This window comes from Arvicanthis niloticus, chromosome 14 (genome assembly GCF_011762505.2).
Source record: "Arvicanthis niloticus isolate mArvNil1 chromosome 14, mArvNil1.pat.X, whole genome shotgun sequence".
In the NCBI taxonomy this organism is placed as follows: Eukaryota; Metazoa; Chordata; class Mammalia; order Rodentia; family Muridae; genus Arvicanthis; species Arvicanthis niloticus.
The window spans coordinates 66,296,972-66,315,796 of NC_047671.1; the positions used below are offsets into that span (position 1 = coordinate 66,296,972).

The window sequence follows — 18,825 nt, forward strand, 5'->3', positions numbered from 1 at the left end:
CTTTGTGATAAAGGACAATGATCAAACTTAACCATGAGATTAGATGCAGTGGTCTCCTCAGACTCTTCATGTACCTTTGTGTCACTTTACCTGGAGGCTTCCCCCCCATTAGTTAATTAATTTTCAATAAAGCAATTAATTTTAATTAATTAAATTTACATGCTGATTGCAGCTTCTCATCCCTCAACTCCCCACAGTCCCTCCATCTCACATTTCCTCCTCTCCATTCATTTCTTACTTCCTCATAAAAGGGGTGTCTTCTCATGGATAATCAACCTACCTTGTTATATCAAGTTGCAGTGGGACTAGGCAGGACCAGGAAGCCCAGTTAGGGCAAAAGGAGCCAAAGACAGGCAAGAGTTGTTAAGGGTCCCACATGAAAACCAACCTGCTCATCTGTTACATATGTGTAGGGGGGACTAGATCTGTCTCATGAATCCTCTTTGATTGGTGGTTCAGCTTCTGTGAACCTCTATGACCCCAGGTTAGTTGACTCTGCAGATTTTCTTGTGGTGTCTTTGACTTCTCTGGTTTCTTCAGTATTTTCTTCCCCTCTTCCTCATAATTCCCAGAGTTCTGCTCAATGTTTTTGGCTTCGGGTCTCTGCATTTGTTTCTATCAGCTGCCGAGTGAAGCCTCTCAGAGGACAGTTATGCTAGGCTCCTGTTTGCAAGTACAGCAGAATATCAAATAGTGCCGGGGTAACTTTCTCTCATGGGATGGGTTTCACATTGGTTCAGTCATTGATTGGCCATTCCCTCAAATTCTGCTCCATCTTTATCCTTGCACATCTTGCAGACAGGGCACATTTCAGGTGGAAGTTTTTGTGAGTAGGTTGGCATTCCCATCTCTCTTTTACTCATTCAGCTGATTATTAAATCCTTCTAAACTTGAATTCTAGTTTTTAAAGTAAATTTCCTCTACCCGTCGCTTTATTTTAAATAACAATAATTTCGATGTTTTGTATGACCTTGTACTCAATGCATTAGAATATTTGGTTGTGGAGTTTTTATGTAATACATTAACACCTCGCTATGGGTTTGAATGCAACCTGGGACTAGAATGATAATTCTATAATATTTCTATATTATTCTTCATCATGACTCATTAACATCTGTGAACTCAAGGAAAGAGAGCATTCAATTCAGCATTTCCTTCTAATCATTTATAGTAATTCTGGCAAAGGGCTTGTTGAAACTTGTATCTGATATTATCAACAGCAGGAACCACCTTAGACAATCTGTAGCTTTTACTCAGTTATGTTCATATTCCTCACTCATCTAATAACCAAAGATCATATTTTCAGGAAATATAGATTTTTATCTGTACCACTCAGCAACTCATGCCTCCATGTGACATGCTGCGATAGTCACAAGAGCTGGGAAATAGAACTAGATTAGATGGCCATCATGGATAAAGAAAACATACTACATATACACAGTGGGATCTCATATTTCTGTGGAGAAAAATAAATAGTGGCACTTGCGGGGAATGGACACAAGCAGAATTCATTATGTTAAGAGAAAAGAGCTAGACTCGGAAAGACAAATACCACATGTTTTCTCTCATGTGCTGGACCTAGATGTAAAATTATGTATTTGTGTATGTGTATAAAAATAGAGATCATGGTTTATTTTGCTTTGTGGAGACTCTAAGACAAGAATCTGAGACCAGCACTGAGCCTTGTCCCTTTCCCTTCTCAGAGGGTAAATCATGCACAGGAACACTTGCAGTGAACATTGAGGATATGAATGACAACGCACCAGAGATAATTCAAGATTATATTGTCATCTGCAAGCCAAAGATGGGATATACAGACATTTCAGCTGTGGATCCTGATGAACCCATCCATGGCCCTCCCTTTCAGTTCAACTTGGCAAACTCTCCTCCAGAAGTTAACAGAATCTGGACCCTCAACCAAGTTAATGGTATTCCAGAAAGATAACAATTCATGTGATTTGAAACAGCAGAATAACTAACTATTGGAGGGTTTACATATTAATTTGCACAAAGTATGATATAAAAGTTTAGGATGTTAAATTAGCTTTTCCCAATGCATGAATTTCTCTCTCTCTCTCTCTCTCTCTCTCTCTCTCTCTCTCTCTCTCTCTCTCTCTCTCTGTGTGTGTGTGTGCAAGTGTATGTGCATGTCTATGTATCTCTCTGTAGCACGTTTACATTTGCCCGTGTGCATGTGTGTTTGCATGTTCATAGATGCTAAAAGAGGGTGTCAGATTCCCAGGAACTGAAGTTATAGGCAGTTAAGAACTCTCCAATATGAGTGAACCCTGGCCCTCAGGAACAACAGAGCTATCTCTCCAGTTCCTATTACCATGTTCTTTCATTCTACTAAACTCTATGTATGCTGTTCTTTTCTGCCTAGAAAGATTACCTTCACTGTGTCTTAGTTTCATTCTAACATAAAATTTATGGATTGCTTACTACTAGTCAAATAGGCTGCATACTCTAAATATATATATATATATATATATATATATATATATATATATATATATGTATGTATATGAATAAGTCAGGCAGGCAGCACCTCAGAGCAGATGCTTAGGCTCCGAGAATCATCCCCAGAAGTATCTGAAGGGTCCTGTAACATTTTCCATCATATGCTATAAACTACACCTTGTATGACTGGAATTTACTAGCTGTCCTCTCTCATTTTCAGCACTGAGCCCAGTGCCTAGCACATAATAACTACTTGAAAAGTTACTGCTTAATCGGTGTTTTAATGAAAGGATATTTACGAAGGAAAACAAGCACGATCGGGCAGTGGTGATTGGGAGTCATCAGAGTTTGAAGATTTTCTCGGGAGTGCTAAGTACTTGGGTATAGAAGCGTGAAGTTAGGTGGTGAGGGCTATGTCCTAAGCTGAGGAGACAGACCTTTGTACTGTAGGTGACAGTGGGTTATGGATTGGGACTGTGGAAAGGAGGCCATGTTGCATCCAGATGTATGTCTTATCTATATGACAGTAGTGTCAGAAGATGATTGGGATGAGGGTTGAGCTGAATAATAAGGAAGCTCCAAGTTTGTTGAACTATTACAACTATATGATATGGCTTTAGTTTATCCAGTGGTCTTGAGAAAAGGCAGTGATTTGCATAATTTTTCCTTAGATACTGGTGTTGGTAAGTGCTCTAATGTAATCCAAGAACCATTCATAGTTTTCTAGCAAGCTTTCAGGTGCTAGAAAACCCAAGGTGTAGCCAAACCCAACATTTAAGCTGTACAAATTCCAGGAGTTTTCTGGCTATATTCTATGTTGCTGTGACCTCTTACTTGTTCGATTATTAAAACCCAAGGATGTTATAATTTCCACTGAAAGTCTATAGAGCTTTGGTTAATTGATGATAACATTATTCAAATAAGCTATCAAGACAATTGTGGGCAGTTGACTATTCATAGCTGATAAAAAAAACCAAAGTGTTACAATGTAAATGGTCATGTTTTTGTGTAGTGAGAAGTAGTTTAATTAGCTCTGTTTTGGAGATTATTTCTACATACAAGGCATTAATCATATAGGAAGTACTATGCTTTCTGAAACATTGTCTTTTCTAGTGGGTTAAAAGACAGACAACGAAAAGTAAATGGCTTAGTGTTGAGTGTAATTTTAGGAAGCACTTCTCCTTTCCTGGTCTCCTTGTCCGGTGCCACAGCCCCTTATGACTTAGCTCCGAGGTCATGCCTCCTCTGGCTCTACTTCCATTCCACCCCTGTTCCTCCTGAGAACACCTAGAGCTATGGCTCGCAATCCATAGGCCCTTCACTCCTGTGGCTGGTCTGCCAACCACTAACAGCAGCTCCGGTCTGACTCAGCTCCCACGCTAGCTCTCCCGGTCTCCACTTGCTGCTTGCCTAGTGTAATGGCTGCCCAGGTCTCACCCAGCTCCCTTTAGCCCTGTGAAAGAAAAACATTAGAGACTTTTATATTTTAAAATTGACCAGATAACTCAGAGGCTGGATGAAGATGATCTTGCCCCATCTTCCTTGGCCTCCGCAGGCACAACAGCAGAGGCCACAAACTATCAGCACTCCGAGAAACCTACATGTCTGCAGCTCTTGGTCTACCAATCCTCTCCTCCCATCTCTTTCTGTTCCCCTGGAAATCCCACTTTTTCTTTCGCCCAACAATTAACTTCTGCCGTCTTTATTGAGCCAATCAACAAATAAGGAAACAATTAGGGAAACTCCCTCTACAGCTTAGAGCTTGAAAACTGAGAACATTCTCTGTGTATCTGCAAGTACTGATTCTTTAACAGCATATGAGCTGGAATTAAAGAAAAATTTGACCCCAACATTAAGAGCCAATTCTTACGCTGTATAGATTAGGAGAAATAAGATATTGCTGGAATGCTACTAGGGCATTCCAATACCGGATTAGTATCATTACCACTGTTAGTGTTTTGGCCTTTTGAAATAGGGTCTCTCACTAAGTAGCTTAGGCTAGTTTCAAATTCACTGTCCTACTGCGACCCCCTTAGTCTCAGGTACTAGAAACTTAGGTGTGCATTCCTTACCTGGATCCAAATTTATTTTTTAAAGTTTTCTTTCATAGAATTACAGGGGGTGGGGGAACATGTCTAAGAAAATGTTAATTTCTAGAGAGGGTTGAAGGCATCAAAGGCAGCCCCCTCCTTCCTTGCATTTTTTGAATTTGGTAGCTTTGTTTGTTTGTTCGTTTGTTTGTTTCCCAACAAGAGTGGTAAAATAGATTCTGAGGAAATAATAAGCACTCATTACAAATAGCAATGGGCTAGGCAGAGCTCAGTCGAGAAAGCATTGTCTGTGCAACCATGAAGACCCAAGTCCTCAGAACCTACATGAAAACATCAGGATAGAGCAGTAGCAGTTTGTAATCCTAGTACTGGTAGTTGGGCAGGAGATGGTTGGAATACTGGGCTTGGTGGCAGGCATAGATTAGTTTAATCTTCAAGTGCTAGGCAATGAGAGATCCAAAAATTAAGGTGGTCAGTTCCTGGGGGAATGATACCTGAGGTTCTTATGGGATCTCTATAATTAAGCATACTTATGTGTGCACCTGTCCATGCAAAATCAATCAATCGAAATAAAATCTTTATTTTCTTCAAAGATACAGCTGCCCGCCTGTCTTATCAGAAAACTGCGGATGTTCAAATATACAACATTCCTGTTACCGTAAAAGACAGAGCAGGCCAATCTGCAACCAAAACCTTGAGAGTGAACCTGTGCGATTGTACTCATCCCAGCCAATGTCTGGCCAGATCAAGGAGTGCGGGAGCCACCCTGGGGAAGTGGGCCATCCTTGCCATCTTGCTGGGCATTGCTCTGCTATTTTGTAAGTACTTTCATTCACTCAAAGTTAAAATGAGAACTGAAAGACGAGTGTATCAAAAAGGATCTTGGGAAATGAATATAAACAATCAGCCATCAACAGTTGAGTCCTTTTACAGGTTACCGCTGTTTTCTGTAGCAGCTGAGTTCTGCTTGAGTAGTCGCTACATGAGGGAACATAACAGGTTGCATGCTTGGACACAATTGTTAAAAAAAGTCTTTAGCTTACTTATTTCTGCTTCCTTTTTTTTCATGTATAGAAACAATCTACTCTTTCGGGGGTACAATCGAGTAAATTAGTGTGAAATTCTTAGACTAGTACATTCAAAGAGACAACAAAATAGAACCAAAAAAATTCAACAACGATCACCAAAATGTTTTATTTTGACAGGAGGGAAAAGTTGGATTACAGTGAGTAGAATGACCATGCTGCTGTGCATGTGTTAGATCATTAGTCATGGCCACACATTTCAACACATGGCTAGATCACCAGGGCATGCCTACATGACATGATTTGGGGAGTCGGCTGTGTGGCACACGGTCTTTCAAAGACTATATGGTACAATTAGGTCTGATGAAGTCAAACAATGGTGTGGAGACTCCTGTGTTGAGTGATTGAAGGGAGAAGGGTCAGGAAATGAAACCAGAAGGAGGTGAGGGAAAAGGAGGCACAGTGGTCCTTCAGGAGACAGGTGGTATCAATATCAGAGCCATCTGGGTGGCCTGAAGTCTGAGACATCTGTACCATCACTGAGCATATCTGAAGAGAGGCATAGTGGGGTTGTCTCAGCACATCATCTGCATGCTAAACATTGAATTCCTGTGCCTTTTATTCTTTTTTTTTCTGTTTGCTTGGTTGTTTGTTTAAGTTTTTTGTTTGTTTTTTTTTGTCTGTTAGTTTGTTTTTTTGTTTGTTTTTTTGTTTTGAGACAAAGGCTCATTGTGTAGCCTTCTCTGTTCTGGAATTCACTATGTAGACCAGGACCAAGCTGTAATTTTCATATCATGAATTATTCATAATTATTTTCTTTCAACAATTTAAGGGCTTAGAAATCTTAGGTCACAGGCCATACAAAAACATGTGGTGGGCTGGAATTGTAGCTACAGTTTGTCAGTGTGCTAGAGGGTCTTCTGGACCATTGTAAATAGCTGTTATTACTGTTGGTTTAGTGGTCATGTTATCTTAAATCTCCTATTATTATGATGTAGGATGCAAGTCTAGATAAGATACAACATGTGCTTAATTTTGTTAATTGAAGACAATCTGACCTAAGGAAAAAAAGGGCTTTTAAAATTTTATTTCTTTTTTTTTTTTATTTTGCAATTGGCAAACTGATTTCCTAAGGATTAGTAAATATCATTAATGTTTGACTTAAATAAATACTAGCTACTTTTAAGATCTACAACTGAACTCATGATTCTAAACACTTTCACACACTTTCTGTTAGAAATATCACCAAAATACTGCACATTTCAAATTGTGCCTGTGAGATTTGAAAGGCAGAGATAATTCAAAGGAAGCCACAGTTAATGTTCTTATTGTCCCCCTTTGGCCCAGGGAATAAGTAATAAAGGATGGTTGCTTTATTCTATGTTTGGAAAATTAAGCATAATCTTAAAAAATGTATTTCTTCTTATTTTTACTTAGCGGTACTGCTAACTTTAGTATGTGGAGTTGTTACTACCAAAAAAGGAAAGCATTTCCCTGAAGATTTAGCACAGCAAAACTTAATTATATCAAATACTGAAGCACCAGGGGATGACAGAGTGGTAAGTCACTTCTGTGGTGAGTGAATAATTATCTCTATAGTTTTAAAATTCATCCCTGTGAAGTTGGTAGGAGTTAATTTGTATTTGTAAAGGGTTGGGAATCTTATGAACTGTAAGTCTTCAGTCTATCAGTATTCCAGAGCTTACGGTGTGGCACATACTGAACTTCATAAAACAGATTTACTCTTCATATTTAATGTTTCTGCTTTTTATAGCATTGATTCAATCTTATTCTTTTGTTGTTGTGAATGTTTTAGAACACTAGTCACTCTGATTGCTTTCTGCAATGTGTGAGCTCCTTTGAAACCCCCTGATGTCTTACTTTGTTATAATGCAGTGCTCTGCCAATGGGTTCACCACTCACACTGCCAACAACTCCAGCCAAAACTTCTGTGGCACAATGGGGTCAGGAATGAGGAATGGTGGGCAGGAGACCATTGAGATGATGAAAGGACACCAGACCCTGGATTCCTGCCGTGTGGCTGGACATCACCACACTCTGGATTCCTACAGGGGAGGAAACATGGAGACTGACAACTGCAGATACACTTACTCCGAGTGGCACAGTTTCACACAGCCGCGACTTGGTGAGGTGAGTTTCCTTAGGTGTTTTACTCTGAAGTGGAGAACAATCTGACACTGAAACTTATGTACACTCCCAGAAACTGCTTTGCCACAGCATTTATGTGTCTCCTCTTGGTAGTCATTTAAAAATTCCTTGGTTTTGTTACAGTCTTTAATTTTTAAAATATTTTTATTCCTCTGTCACATTTGTTCAGTTTCTAGACCCTTACAAGATCCAGAAGCTTCTAATATCTGCCCAAATGGTTAATTTAAAGTGTATCTCTATCTTATTAACTCCTCTGATAAGAAAAGAATGTGAAGAAAAATTCTAGTTCCTCACAAATAATGTGTTTCCCAAATCTAGTTTGTATTTTGCTCTGAAAACATTGAAAACACAAACCTCTGAATGCAGCTTTAGGTTAAAGACTGGCACACTTTCCTGAGGTGCAACTTTAATTTAGAAAGCTGAACACTTAACTCAAGCCATATATTCATTTGTTTACTTAGTTTAATTTTCTACTCGACTCTAAGTGGATGAGTTATCATTGCACACATTTATGGGGTGTGTTGAGGGATCGGCTACATATGCAATAGAAAATGACGAAAGGACTCAGTTCATGGGGACATTTGAAATTTATGCTTGGTAATTTTGAAATATACAACACATCACCATATGGATTGTTTTCAATATACAAAGCATATTATGCAGATATAAAGGGTCTTATCTAGAGAGGTGAGGAAGAAAGGGTTAAATAAGTGCGTCTCAGTCGAAATCAACAGTTTTAGAAAGCTTTTAAAAATATGACTGTTTCATTCTGGGAGATTCTAATTGCACTGGTGTGTGTGTGTGTGTGTGTGTGTGTGTGTGTGTGTGTAAACAAAATCTCACATGTGATTTGTATGTCAGGCAGGTCCCGTTTAAACATTCTTGCTCAAACTACTTCCAAGTTTGAACCAGAGAGAACTGGTGTGCTTCTAGCAAATATTGCAGCAGACATGTTTAGTTCTGTAATGGATAGAACACGGATAATATTCTAGAAGAGGGATCTTGGTCACTGCATGCCTTTATTATTTTTATTTATATATTGTCATACTCAAATGTTTACATGTTTTATATTTGAAGATGGCATTCGTGTGAGATTATGAGAAGTAGAATTCCAGGCACTCACTTAGGAGTGCCCTTCAGTGTCATAACAGGTAATGGGAGAAGAGGCTAGCAAGGTCATGGATAAAACAGTTGGTAGCAGTTGGTTGTGAGCTGAGGGTTAGGGAAGGACTTCAGGTCATCATAGAGAAGCTTGAAGATTGGAAGACAGGTCAGCGGGACATAGTACTGAGGATAAGACAGACAGGTCGGCGGGACATAGTACTGAGGATAAGGCAGACAGGTCGGCGGGACATAGTACTGAGGATAAGGCAGACAGATCGGCGGGACATAGTACAGAGGGCAAAGCAGAGGCGGCCAAAGGCTTGGCTGCATCAGAGCACAAGTATAATTTCTGCAGTGTGAGTTAAATGGATACTTTTAATTTTACTGCTTTTCTGGGGGTGTATCTCTGACTTATGGCTATGTTGGAAATTCATATTTATTTATTTTTAATGTCCTTTGTCGCTGCACACGACGGAGCTGTAGTTCATGGTCATTGTACCCTTACAAGTGATGAGCATAAGAAGTATACTTTCATGCATTGCTCTTTCTATCATTAGTTTCCCAAAATAACAAGGTGACATTGGAGGAGAGGTTGACTTAAAGTAACGTAAGTTAGTAAACTACAGTTACTTCAAACCTGGACCAATTGGTATCCACCTACAAACTCCAACCACTTGGCATATTGTCTCTATTTTGTGAACTGACCTCAACTGTAGACATAACATTTGGGGATAAATATTTAATGATGACTTGAATGTACTTAAATATAACATTTGTCAACCTATTTTTATTTTGATGAATTATTAAAATGCAAACTATATTGATTTATGATATGGCTGTAATATAGACCAATCATGTGCGTTTTTTGTATGTAGGACTCCATTAGAGGACACACTGGTTAAAAATTAAACATAAAAGGTAAATAAAATAAATTTTCTGTTCATATGTTGAAGTTGTTTTAAAAAAAATAATACAATCCTCTTTTTTGGACCTTACAGAAATTGCATGTGTGTAATCAGAACGAAGAACACATCCCGTCCCAAGACTATGTCCTCACCTATAACTACGAAGGCAGGGGATCTCCAGCTGGCTCTGTGGGCTGCTGCAGCGAAAAGCAGGAAGAAGAGGGACTCGATTTTTTAAACAACTTGGAACCCAAATTTCTTACATTGGCAGAAACGTGCACCAAGAGATAATGCTACTGGGTTACAATTAGAGATGGCCTTAGCAGATATTCCAGAAGTTTGAAACAAGGATCCTGTAAAACAGACTCACTACTTACACAAAATGGTCTTGAGTTATGCTGACTTGAAGTGTGATATTGACTGTAGTCTAGTGTGAATTGATACATATTCAGAAGAAAGTATTTGTGAAATTCTGATCTTTTCCGGGTCTATGTGCTGTGTGTAACTCTCCTGCAAAGTGGGGTAGGAGCAGTGTGCTCCAGTTCCTAGTCTATCACAGGGTCATGACCCTTGCGGCATGCAGGGCATGTGTCTCTACTAAGTGCTGCTAGGGTATACCCACATTGTGTGTCCAGGAGCTTATGCACACATAAGGAACTTTCTCCATTTTGCAGTCTTCCTCTTACCAATTTGTACTGTTAAAGCAATTTGTCTCTGACCACTTTTCAAAGAGCACAAAGGTTAAACTAGAGGACCTGAAGTGTTCAAGCAGCAGTATTGGAGGCCACTAAGGTCTGTAAAGGATGCACCCTGCTGTGAGGATATCTTCCTAACAAATGACTGGTGTAAACTACTAGTTTGAAAACAGTTAAGTTGTACCAACATCACATCCTTCTATGGATGGTTTAAGAAACAAACAAAACATTAAGGAAGAAGGTTTCAGAGCAGAAAAAACCTTATGATAGGTTACATTTAAAACTTTTGGACCTGCCTCCTTCTATTTTCAGGATCAAATGCTTTATTGGACTTTGGAAACAAAATTTTGCAAGCTAGCCTAATGTGTGTCAGCACGGTCTGAAACCAGTGTTTATTTGTAACCAAAGTACACATCCGAGTGACATTTAAAATGCGAAGGCAACAAAAAGGAAAATGACAATTGAAAATAAGGCTCTGTGTGACTTATCTTGTAACAAGAAATCAGAATCTTAAAGGAGCAGACTCCCTTCTGCCAGGTTACTGTGGGCTGTGTGACACTTAAACGTGCCAGCTCTTGTCTGCTTGAGTAATTTGTTTAAATTTAGAAACAAAAATTGTAGTTTTATTGGGGAAGAAAGAGACATCCACATGGAAGAGTAGATTCACTTTGAGGATATATAAAAATCTGTACATCCAAACATTAGAAGCCATCTACGGGATCTGGCCCTGTACCCACTCTACTGCTGGGGCCTACAGCTTCCTGTTTACAGAAAGGATATGGTTTTCTTGGGACCTATTGTTGACAGCCGCTGAAATTACATGCTTTCTTCTACTTTTTTCCTCTCCTCTTCTTCTTTTTTTTAATTTTACTTTGGGGGAATTGGATTACCTCTATATATTGGTACTGGCTAGCCTCAAACTTACAGTCCTCCTGTTTCAGTCTCTGGATATTAGAATTATAGGCAGATGCCACCATTCTTGTTATTGAAATAGAGCCTTGTCCTTTAAGTCTGGAGCCTTTGCGGCACTGGGAGACAGCTGGGGAAACTGTTGTTACCTTCCTAGCTATTGACTCAGAATCGTAGCTCTGTTTCCAGAACCCATTCGGACTTTATGGAAAGGAGCTCCAGCAGCATTCCAGAGACCCAGCCTACCTTTTCCTGTTTGCCAAAGCTGCCGGAAAGCCCTGCAGCAGATTCACTGAGCTGGCAAAACCTTCTAGAAACTCAATCATCCTTCAGTGTGACTTTATTTTTATTTTTATCAGTTCGCTTTGTTAGTGGGGGTTTATCACCGACAGAAGAAACAGAAACTTTGGATCTATGCAGGCAAGACACTTTTCAGACCTCTTCTCATTTGGAATATGAGATCAGGAAAGAGGGCTGCAATGAGGGATGTAACTCAACCTGGCATAGACAAAATAAAGGATTTAAGTATGAGCGCTGTATAAAACAGACATGGTGGCAACATGCTCGTAGCCCCAGCGCTTGGGAGCAGGGAGAAACAGGAGGATGGAGGGAGTTCAAGGTTCTCCATAGTTATGTGAGAAGCTTGAGGCCAGTTTAGGTTACATGAGTCTTTGGATGGGCCATAACTGTTGCACTGGTCAAACCTCATATGGATCCAAGATTCTGATTCGAATTTTTAAATTTTTCCTAATTTTATTTTACCCTGAGGGTTACTTTCATGATAGATCTTTGAAATTGTCGATTTGTTTTTTGTTCACGACATCATATAATATTACTCTCTTCTCGCATGTAAAGTTGAAAATTGTGCTATTTTAGTGTGTAAGAAAAACAGCTCTCCTTTTGTAACACTTTCCTTCCCTCCTCTAGGTTTTTATGTAAATGTACAGACCATTTTTTTTCTTACATTTATAAGGAAACAGTTAACTCTCTAAAGAGCAATTGGAGTTTGTTTTTCAATGTTATAAACAACTTTAATTTGACAATTAAATTGCTTTGGAAACTTGTCAAATAAAAATAAGCAAGCATTGGATGTGTGAAATAGCACTTCTTGATGAGAAATGTAATACAGTGATGTTAAGTTAGCTTCCCGTCTTTGCTGAGAGTAAAGACTAAAGGATCAAAGGTGAGATCACAGCAGACCTGAAACACTGACTTCCAGACCAGCACAAAAGCCAAAATACTCCATAGTACCTTCATTGTATAGGGGTGACTATGCTATAGAACAGGTCACTGGACAACTGTCAACATCATCAGTGTGTACTGGGACCAGGAATTTTTAAGGCAAGCTCTCCAGATGAGGACCGCCTAGAAAAACTCATAATGTAGTTTTGATTGTAGTGATGACCGATAAAATACCTGAAATTGATAAAGAGCAATTGCTCTTAACGGCTGAGCTCCAGCTCCAGCTCCAGCTCCTTTTATCTCTGGTGTAGGAATTTACTAACAGGAGAGTGAAGAGGGTGTATTTTTGTGACATATGTGGAGTGCACTGACATTCTTCCTACTCCACACAAAGAAGCCACTAGGATCTAGGGATGTGAGAGATAAGCGGCTTCCCTTAGTGTTTTCTCGTTTGCTTTCTGGTGAGTTCCTCTTGAGTTTTCCAGGCAGAAGAGGCTGGTGTGCTGTCTTTGCTCCCTTTCCCCCACAGCTTCTTTTCAAGTATCTGCAAGGGAGTATGGGACACACCCTTCAATGACTCAGACCTCTCCTAGTCTCAAGCACCAGACAAGATGAGCACATTGACGTGACTCACACACTGGCATGGCTACACATACTTTCCCAAGCAGAAGCACCTTCATCTGCTCTGGGACCCCAAATATTGAACTTCAGCAGAGAAGCCTGCATCCTCTCTCATTTACAATCCTTGTCTCTTGTGAGAAATGTAACCTTGTGGGGAGAAAGCATTTCCATGTAAGATTTACTCTCTCTCTCTCTCTCTCTCTCTCTCTCTCTCTCTCTCTCTCTGTGTGTGTGTGTGTGTGTGTGTGTGTGTGTGTGTATACACTCACATGAATACAGGTGCCTTCAGAGATCAGAAGGGGACATCATATTCCTGGAGCTGGAGTGAGTTGTGAAGTGGTCATGAGCCTCCCAACATGGATACTGGGAACTGAACTCATATTCCTGAAAGAATTGCAAGTACCCTTACCTACTGGGCCATCTCTTTAGCCCTAGAAGAAAGTGTCTGTCAATTCGCTTACACAGTTATTTCCACCAGCCTATGTTCCACGGGGAGCATTTTGTTCTTAGATTCTGACACTGACACTCTTTATGTAGATGTTTTACTGCGTGTCTTTCATTAATACTTTATGTTAAATGTGCTATGTGATATAAATACATGCACATTAATTTTGTTAAAAGATAGATTTCAATTTTACCCTTAATGATTCAGATGCCTTTATGTATGTAATCTGTAACTCTCTAGTGTTACTGAATTACTGGTTACAGAGCTATGTTGTAGCTGAAATTATGCTGGTGAATTATGCAGGCTCTCTAAATGATGCGACATACTGGAAGCTAAAGAAAGTCTTACAAATTACTACCATTCTACTGATTTTTTTAAAAATATGAATCATCATAGACAAGTTAAAATCATAGACAAGTTAAAACAGATATATAATAAGGTTAATTTACTTGAGGGAATGCCAAACAATAAGGGCCCAGGAAAGAGAGAGCACAGAGACAAAAAAATGATGCATTTTTTCCTGTTTTGATGACATTTCTGCCTTGTGATTTTAACTTAGTGAAGTGCACAGTACTTCTGAGCCTAAGTCAGAATCAAGCTTCAGAGTCGAATGTGAATATGCATAAGTTCAGATGGTTAAATGCCATGTTACTCTCCAAAATAGGACCCTGCTTGCTTGGCCTCCTTGAATCTGAAAAGCCTTGTCATTCAGATTTGGGTTTTATTTTAAAAACATGTTATTTTCTCTTCTTCGTTTGTGAACCTGAGTGTATTTCTGTGCCACATGAATGCAAGAGCTCATGGAAACCAGAAGAGGGCACCAGATTCCTGGGAACTTGAGTTGTAGACGGTTATGAGCTGCATGTGGGAGTTGAGAAGGGACCCTGGTTCTTCTGTGAGAGCAGGGAATGCTTACGGGGTACTCTCTCCAGTCCCAGGATCTAGATCTCATATGTTGACCTGGGTTTTAAATCATGTCCTCAGTGACAAACCATGATGTCAAATCCACCTTTAGTTTTCTCACATCTTAATTTGTCCCTATATTAAAAAATATTTAGGCAATATTTAAAATAAAAATATTTAGGAAATAGTAACATAATCCTTTTACAGTAAATTGGTATACTTATATTTTTGAAAGTGTACACTTCTACAAAATTGGATAAATTCTGACTTCTGTCACTATTGATTTGATATTTTAACCAGTTTTAATTTTTGTAGAGGAATTTTAACTCCTCTGGGTGGAATACAGACATGTTGTGGATAGCCCTGGCCTTGTATTTGATGCTAATTCCTGGGAGGGGCTGCAGATGAGGAGTGAGTCAGTACACAGGTGACTTCTTGTGAACCTTCTGCCCACCTTAATTTGTAAAATAAAGGCTAGAGCCAGTGATTGGACAGTAGAAAAAGAGGTGGAACTAAAAAGGTTTGGGGAGAGAGGAGAGGGAAGAGATGACCGAAGAGGAAGTGGTGGTAGAATGACTGGAAGAGGAGATCTGAAAGGAGAATGGAAGAGAAGCACATGGCCTGGAAAAATGACAAGTTATAAGGGATCTCATAGATGGGGAATAGAGTAGTGTAGTGGTGAATGTGCCCAATGTAGGCTTGCAATTGTATTAATAATTATTGAGTTGTGTTTTCTTTGACTGGTCCTATTTGGGTTGGAGATTTACCACGACACAGACATGCCTTTAGTGTACACTTTTGGTGCCAAACAATGTAGGTAAGTTTAGTTTGTAGAAGGAGCAGTGTTTGATAGTGATATCTAATTGAAGGGCAGACAAAATGACAAATCAGAAAAAGGTTAGACAGCATGAGTCAGAGATAGGATGCACCTAACTCTCATGAGAACAGATGGGAAAGAGAAGCTCCTTAAGAGCAACACAAGGAGAGAGAAAGAGTTGAGTCAGTTGAGAGTCCGCACAGTAAGTCAGTGCAGTGGAGTTGAGTTTGTTTATGAGTTCATGCAGTTCAGTGCAGGTCAGCAGAGGCAGTTGAAGCCAAACAATAAGGAGCCAGATTAGAATAGATGGCTAAAGTTAGTTTGAGGCCAAGCAGAGCAATTCAGTGAGAAGCCAGATGGAATCAGTCAGATTGGAGAGGAGTTTGAGCCAGAACAGCTGAGTTGAACCAGCCAGCCAGAGTTCAGAAAAAAACTAAAAATGTGGATGCTTCAGTACTTTTTAAAAGGGGGAATAAAATACTCATGGGAGGTAGAGGGTGGGAGGGGCTAGGGAGGAAGAGAAGAGGGGGAGGGGGAGGAGGAAGGGGAAAAAGAGGGGGCAGGATCGGGTATGAGAGAAGACTAAAATGATGTACAGAAGGTCAGAAATTGGAACAGAAATGTATAGTAATGGGGGTTGGAGAAATGGAGATAGCCAACAGCAAGTCCCAGATGCCAGAAAAGCAAGAGGCTCCCAGGACCCAACAGGGATGAGATTAGCTGAAGTGCCCAACGAAGGGGAGGGGAAAAATGAGTTTATTCATCAGGAAGCCTCCAAAATGACAATTACATTAGGTGAATAAAAGTTACTTTTATAAATTTTCATTTTACGAATGCTTAAAAGTTGTATCTACAACCAACTTCTATTCATATTTTTTTAAAAAAACACAATTATTATTTCTAACTGCTGATTAGATTGACTTCCAATCTATACACAATCGCTCATAGCAATCATGTAACAACAGATTAAAGTCACTGTCTACAGGAGACTTTAAGGCAGCATAAGAATAAAGACTCAAAGAGAGGGACAAAAAAAAAAAAAACCCCACAAACACACAGACATACCTGTAGGAGGCTGAAGAAACAGAGGTTAAGAGCACTTGATGCTCTTGTGAAGTACCTGAGTTTAGTTGACAGCAGCCCTAGTGGGTGCCTCATGATAACCTATGACTCCACATCCAGGGTATTTTATGTATTCTTCTGTACTTCATAGGCACTTGCAGACACATGGTATATACATATAAGGACACATAAAGAATTAAATAAACCTTAACACATACATGGTGTGTGTGTGTGTGTGTGTGTGTGTGTGTGTACGTACTTAGGCTAAGTCAAGAGCAAGGTTCAAGTTTCAGTGCAAATAGTGCTCTGATTGTTTGTCTCCATGTGTGGAAATATTCCATAACTTGTTAGGTATCTATGTAAGTACTAGATTTACCTATGTAGTTTCTTGTTTAAACCATGATTATTAATTAATTTATTCATTCAGCTAGTGATAATTCTTGGTCAGTTACCACATGTAAGGATAGTTTTAAGTGATAAAGACATAGGGGAGAGTGGCTAAAGCCAGTTTTAAGTTTGAAGTTCCATTCCTGGAAGGGAGAGGAAATGCTTTGCTTAGTGTGTCTCAATTCTAATGGCAGCATATGTGAGCTGGAATGGGGTTGGGTTGGGGATCCCACTGGGACTTCTGGGCTTGTGTCCTGTAGCCACACAGTGTGTGGGGTCTTACTTTGGTTGAGTAAGAGTGCCTGGTTCTTCCTTGTATTTTCTCCCTCCATTCTTTCTTTTCATCCTCTTGCTTTCTCTCTGTCTTTTCCTCATTGTTTCTCTTTAGTTCCCTGGCTTAATCTATTTCTTCTGGTTTTCTGTCTGATCATTCTCTCATCTTATTTTTCTGTGTGCTCTTGAGCTAGAGCTGAGCTTGCAGCTAGGCTTTGATGGCTGACAGAGGTCTTCATTTGCATGTCACATGGAGGCTCCTTTCTAACCGACTTCACAGAAAGGCATGTGCCAGCAAGTGTTTTAGAGATTCTCACTGCCAATACCAACATTTGGCGTCTTGCTCATCTTCCAACATCGGGGCTCTAGCTTGTCCTTCAACATGTCTCTACAGCCTGGATCTGTTGAGCTATTTACCATCCAGCTGGCCTATGTTACCTTTCAGTGTTTTGTCTTTACCCTGAGCCAATGTCTTACATTAACACTTGAAGCCCCTCCCTGGGAGCAAAGACCACCTGTTTATTCTTGTTTTTATTCTAGAGTTCTACACACCTCTGAATCCATAGCTCTACAGTCTTGTCTGTAGTAAGAAAAGTAAGAGCTAGAGATACTTGTGCTTGCAGTAATTTGCCAGTGATATATGTTAACAACAGGATTCCAAGAAGGCAGAAGCCTGCTGTTCTTGGGTTGAAAAATCCTCATGGTTGTGTGAGTGGTATTCATTATGATAAGTGATGATGATGATGATGATAATGATGTGTGTCTATTGTTTTTTAATCAGAGAACATGGCCAGAATATTATGAGATTATTAGATCAGTTTATCCGTTGATTATGTCAGCTGCTCCTTAGTCCACAATTAATATAGTTACCCCCTTCTTTAACCAAGAACTTTGCTCACATGGCAGGAAATCTCAGTGTGTAATTTATGTGTGATAGATGGCTCTTTACACCTGAACTTTCTCAGTTCTACATAGCAAATGTGAACTTTTCCTGAAAAAAAAAAATGTTTCTGTTGTCACACTCAGAGGTCTCCCATTGGCCTTTGCAACTTAGTGTTTCTCTTGTCATTTCATCATTTCTGTTACATTTCCTTGCATAAATTTTCTGAGGAGGAATCCTGTATGACCCTTTTCTTTATAGATTTAAGGAGCCCAGGTTTATAATCAGGATTCTATGACTCAAAAATAAATGTAACTGTTCTTTTGTTGGGGATTCCAGGAAGCTGCCATACAGAGCCCAATGGTACTGCATTCTCACCGGAGGCCTGAAGGTGAAAGACCACACCCAGATTCACTCAGGTGGCTGGCAGAGTTCATCTCCTCAGAGCCTTAGATTTGCCAGTTCTAGCTTCTTGTTGTTTTGAGACATGGTCCAATCTGGCCTTGAACTTGTGATCTTCCTCTTTCAGCCTCCCACATGCTGGGATTACAGAAGCCCTCATCACACCCAGTGAGTCCTGGCGTTTTGCTGGCTGTGGTCACTGTGGTGGATTGCTCTCAGGTCTCACAAGCCACATGGAGGCTTTGACATGCAACTTTCTTCAATGTAACTCCTGCTCTGTCTCTACTCTGCCATATGGAGTCTTACATAACTTAGTCAAAGGAGAGACATCTCAGAAACATGCTTTTATTTTTCATTTATTTAGAAGGTATTTTATTATTACTATTCTAGTTATTGCTATTTTGTTGTTTGTGTGTGATGCATGGGTGAGGGCATGTGTGTCACTGGGTATGTATGGAGGTCAGAGGACAGCTCTGTGAAGTAGGTTCTCACCTTCCACCTGCAGGAATGGAACTCAGGTCCTGGGGCTTACACC

The 18,825-nt window shown here is 39.8% G+C and overlaps 1 protein-coding gene across 2 annotated transcripts in view; it reads left to right on the forward strand.

The window, feature by feature from the left end:
* The window catches only part of Dsc3 (desmocollin 3), a 41,146-nt gene extending 28,738 nt beyond the window's left edge, over positions 1-12,408 (forward strand). The window contains exons 12-17 of one of the 2 annotated variants that reach the window (XM_034518372.2): positions 1,704-1,928; positions 5,105-5,329; positions 6,974-7,095; positions 7,433-7,687; positions 9,685-9,727; positions 9,808-9,940. In XM_034518372.2, coding sequence (XP_034374263.1) covers positions 1,704-1,928; positions 5,105-5,329; positions 6,974-7,095; positions 7,433-7,687; positions 9,685-9,711 — 854 coding nt within the window. In that variant the 3' untranslated portion in view covers positions 9,712-9,727; positions 9,808-9,940. Of the gene's footprint in view, positions 1-1,703; positions 1,929-5,104; positions 5,330-6,973; positions 7,096-7,432; positions 7,688-9,684; positions 9,728-9,807 lie in introns of both variants that reach the window. The other variant, XM_034518371.2, reaches the window with a different exon arrangement.
* The last annotated feature ends 6,417 nt before the right edge of the window (positions 12,409-18,825 follow it).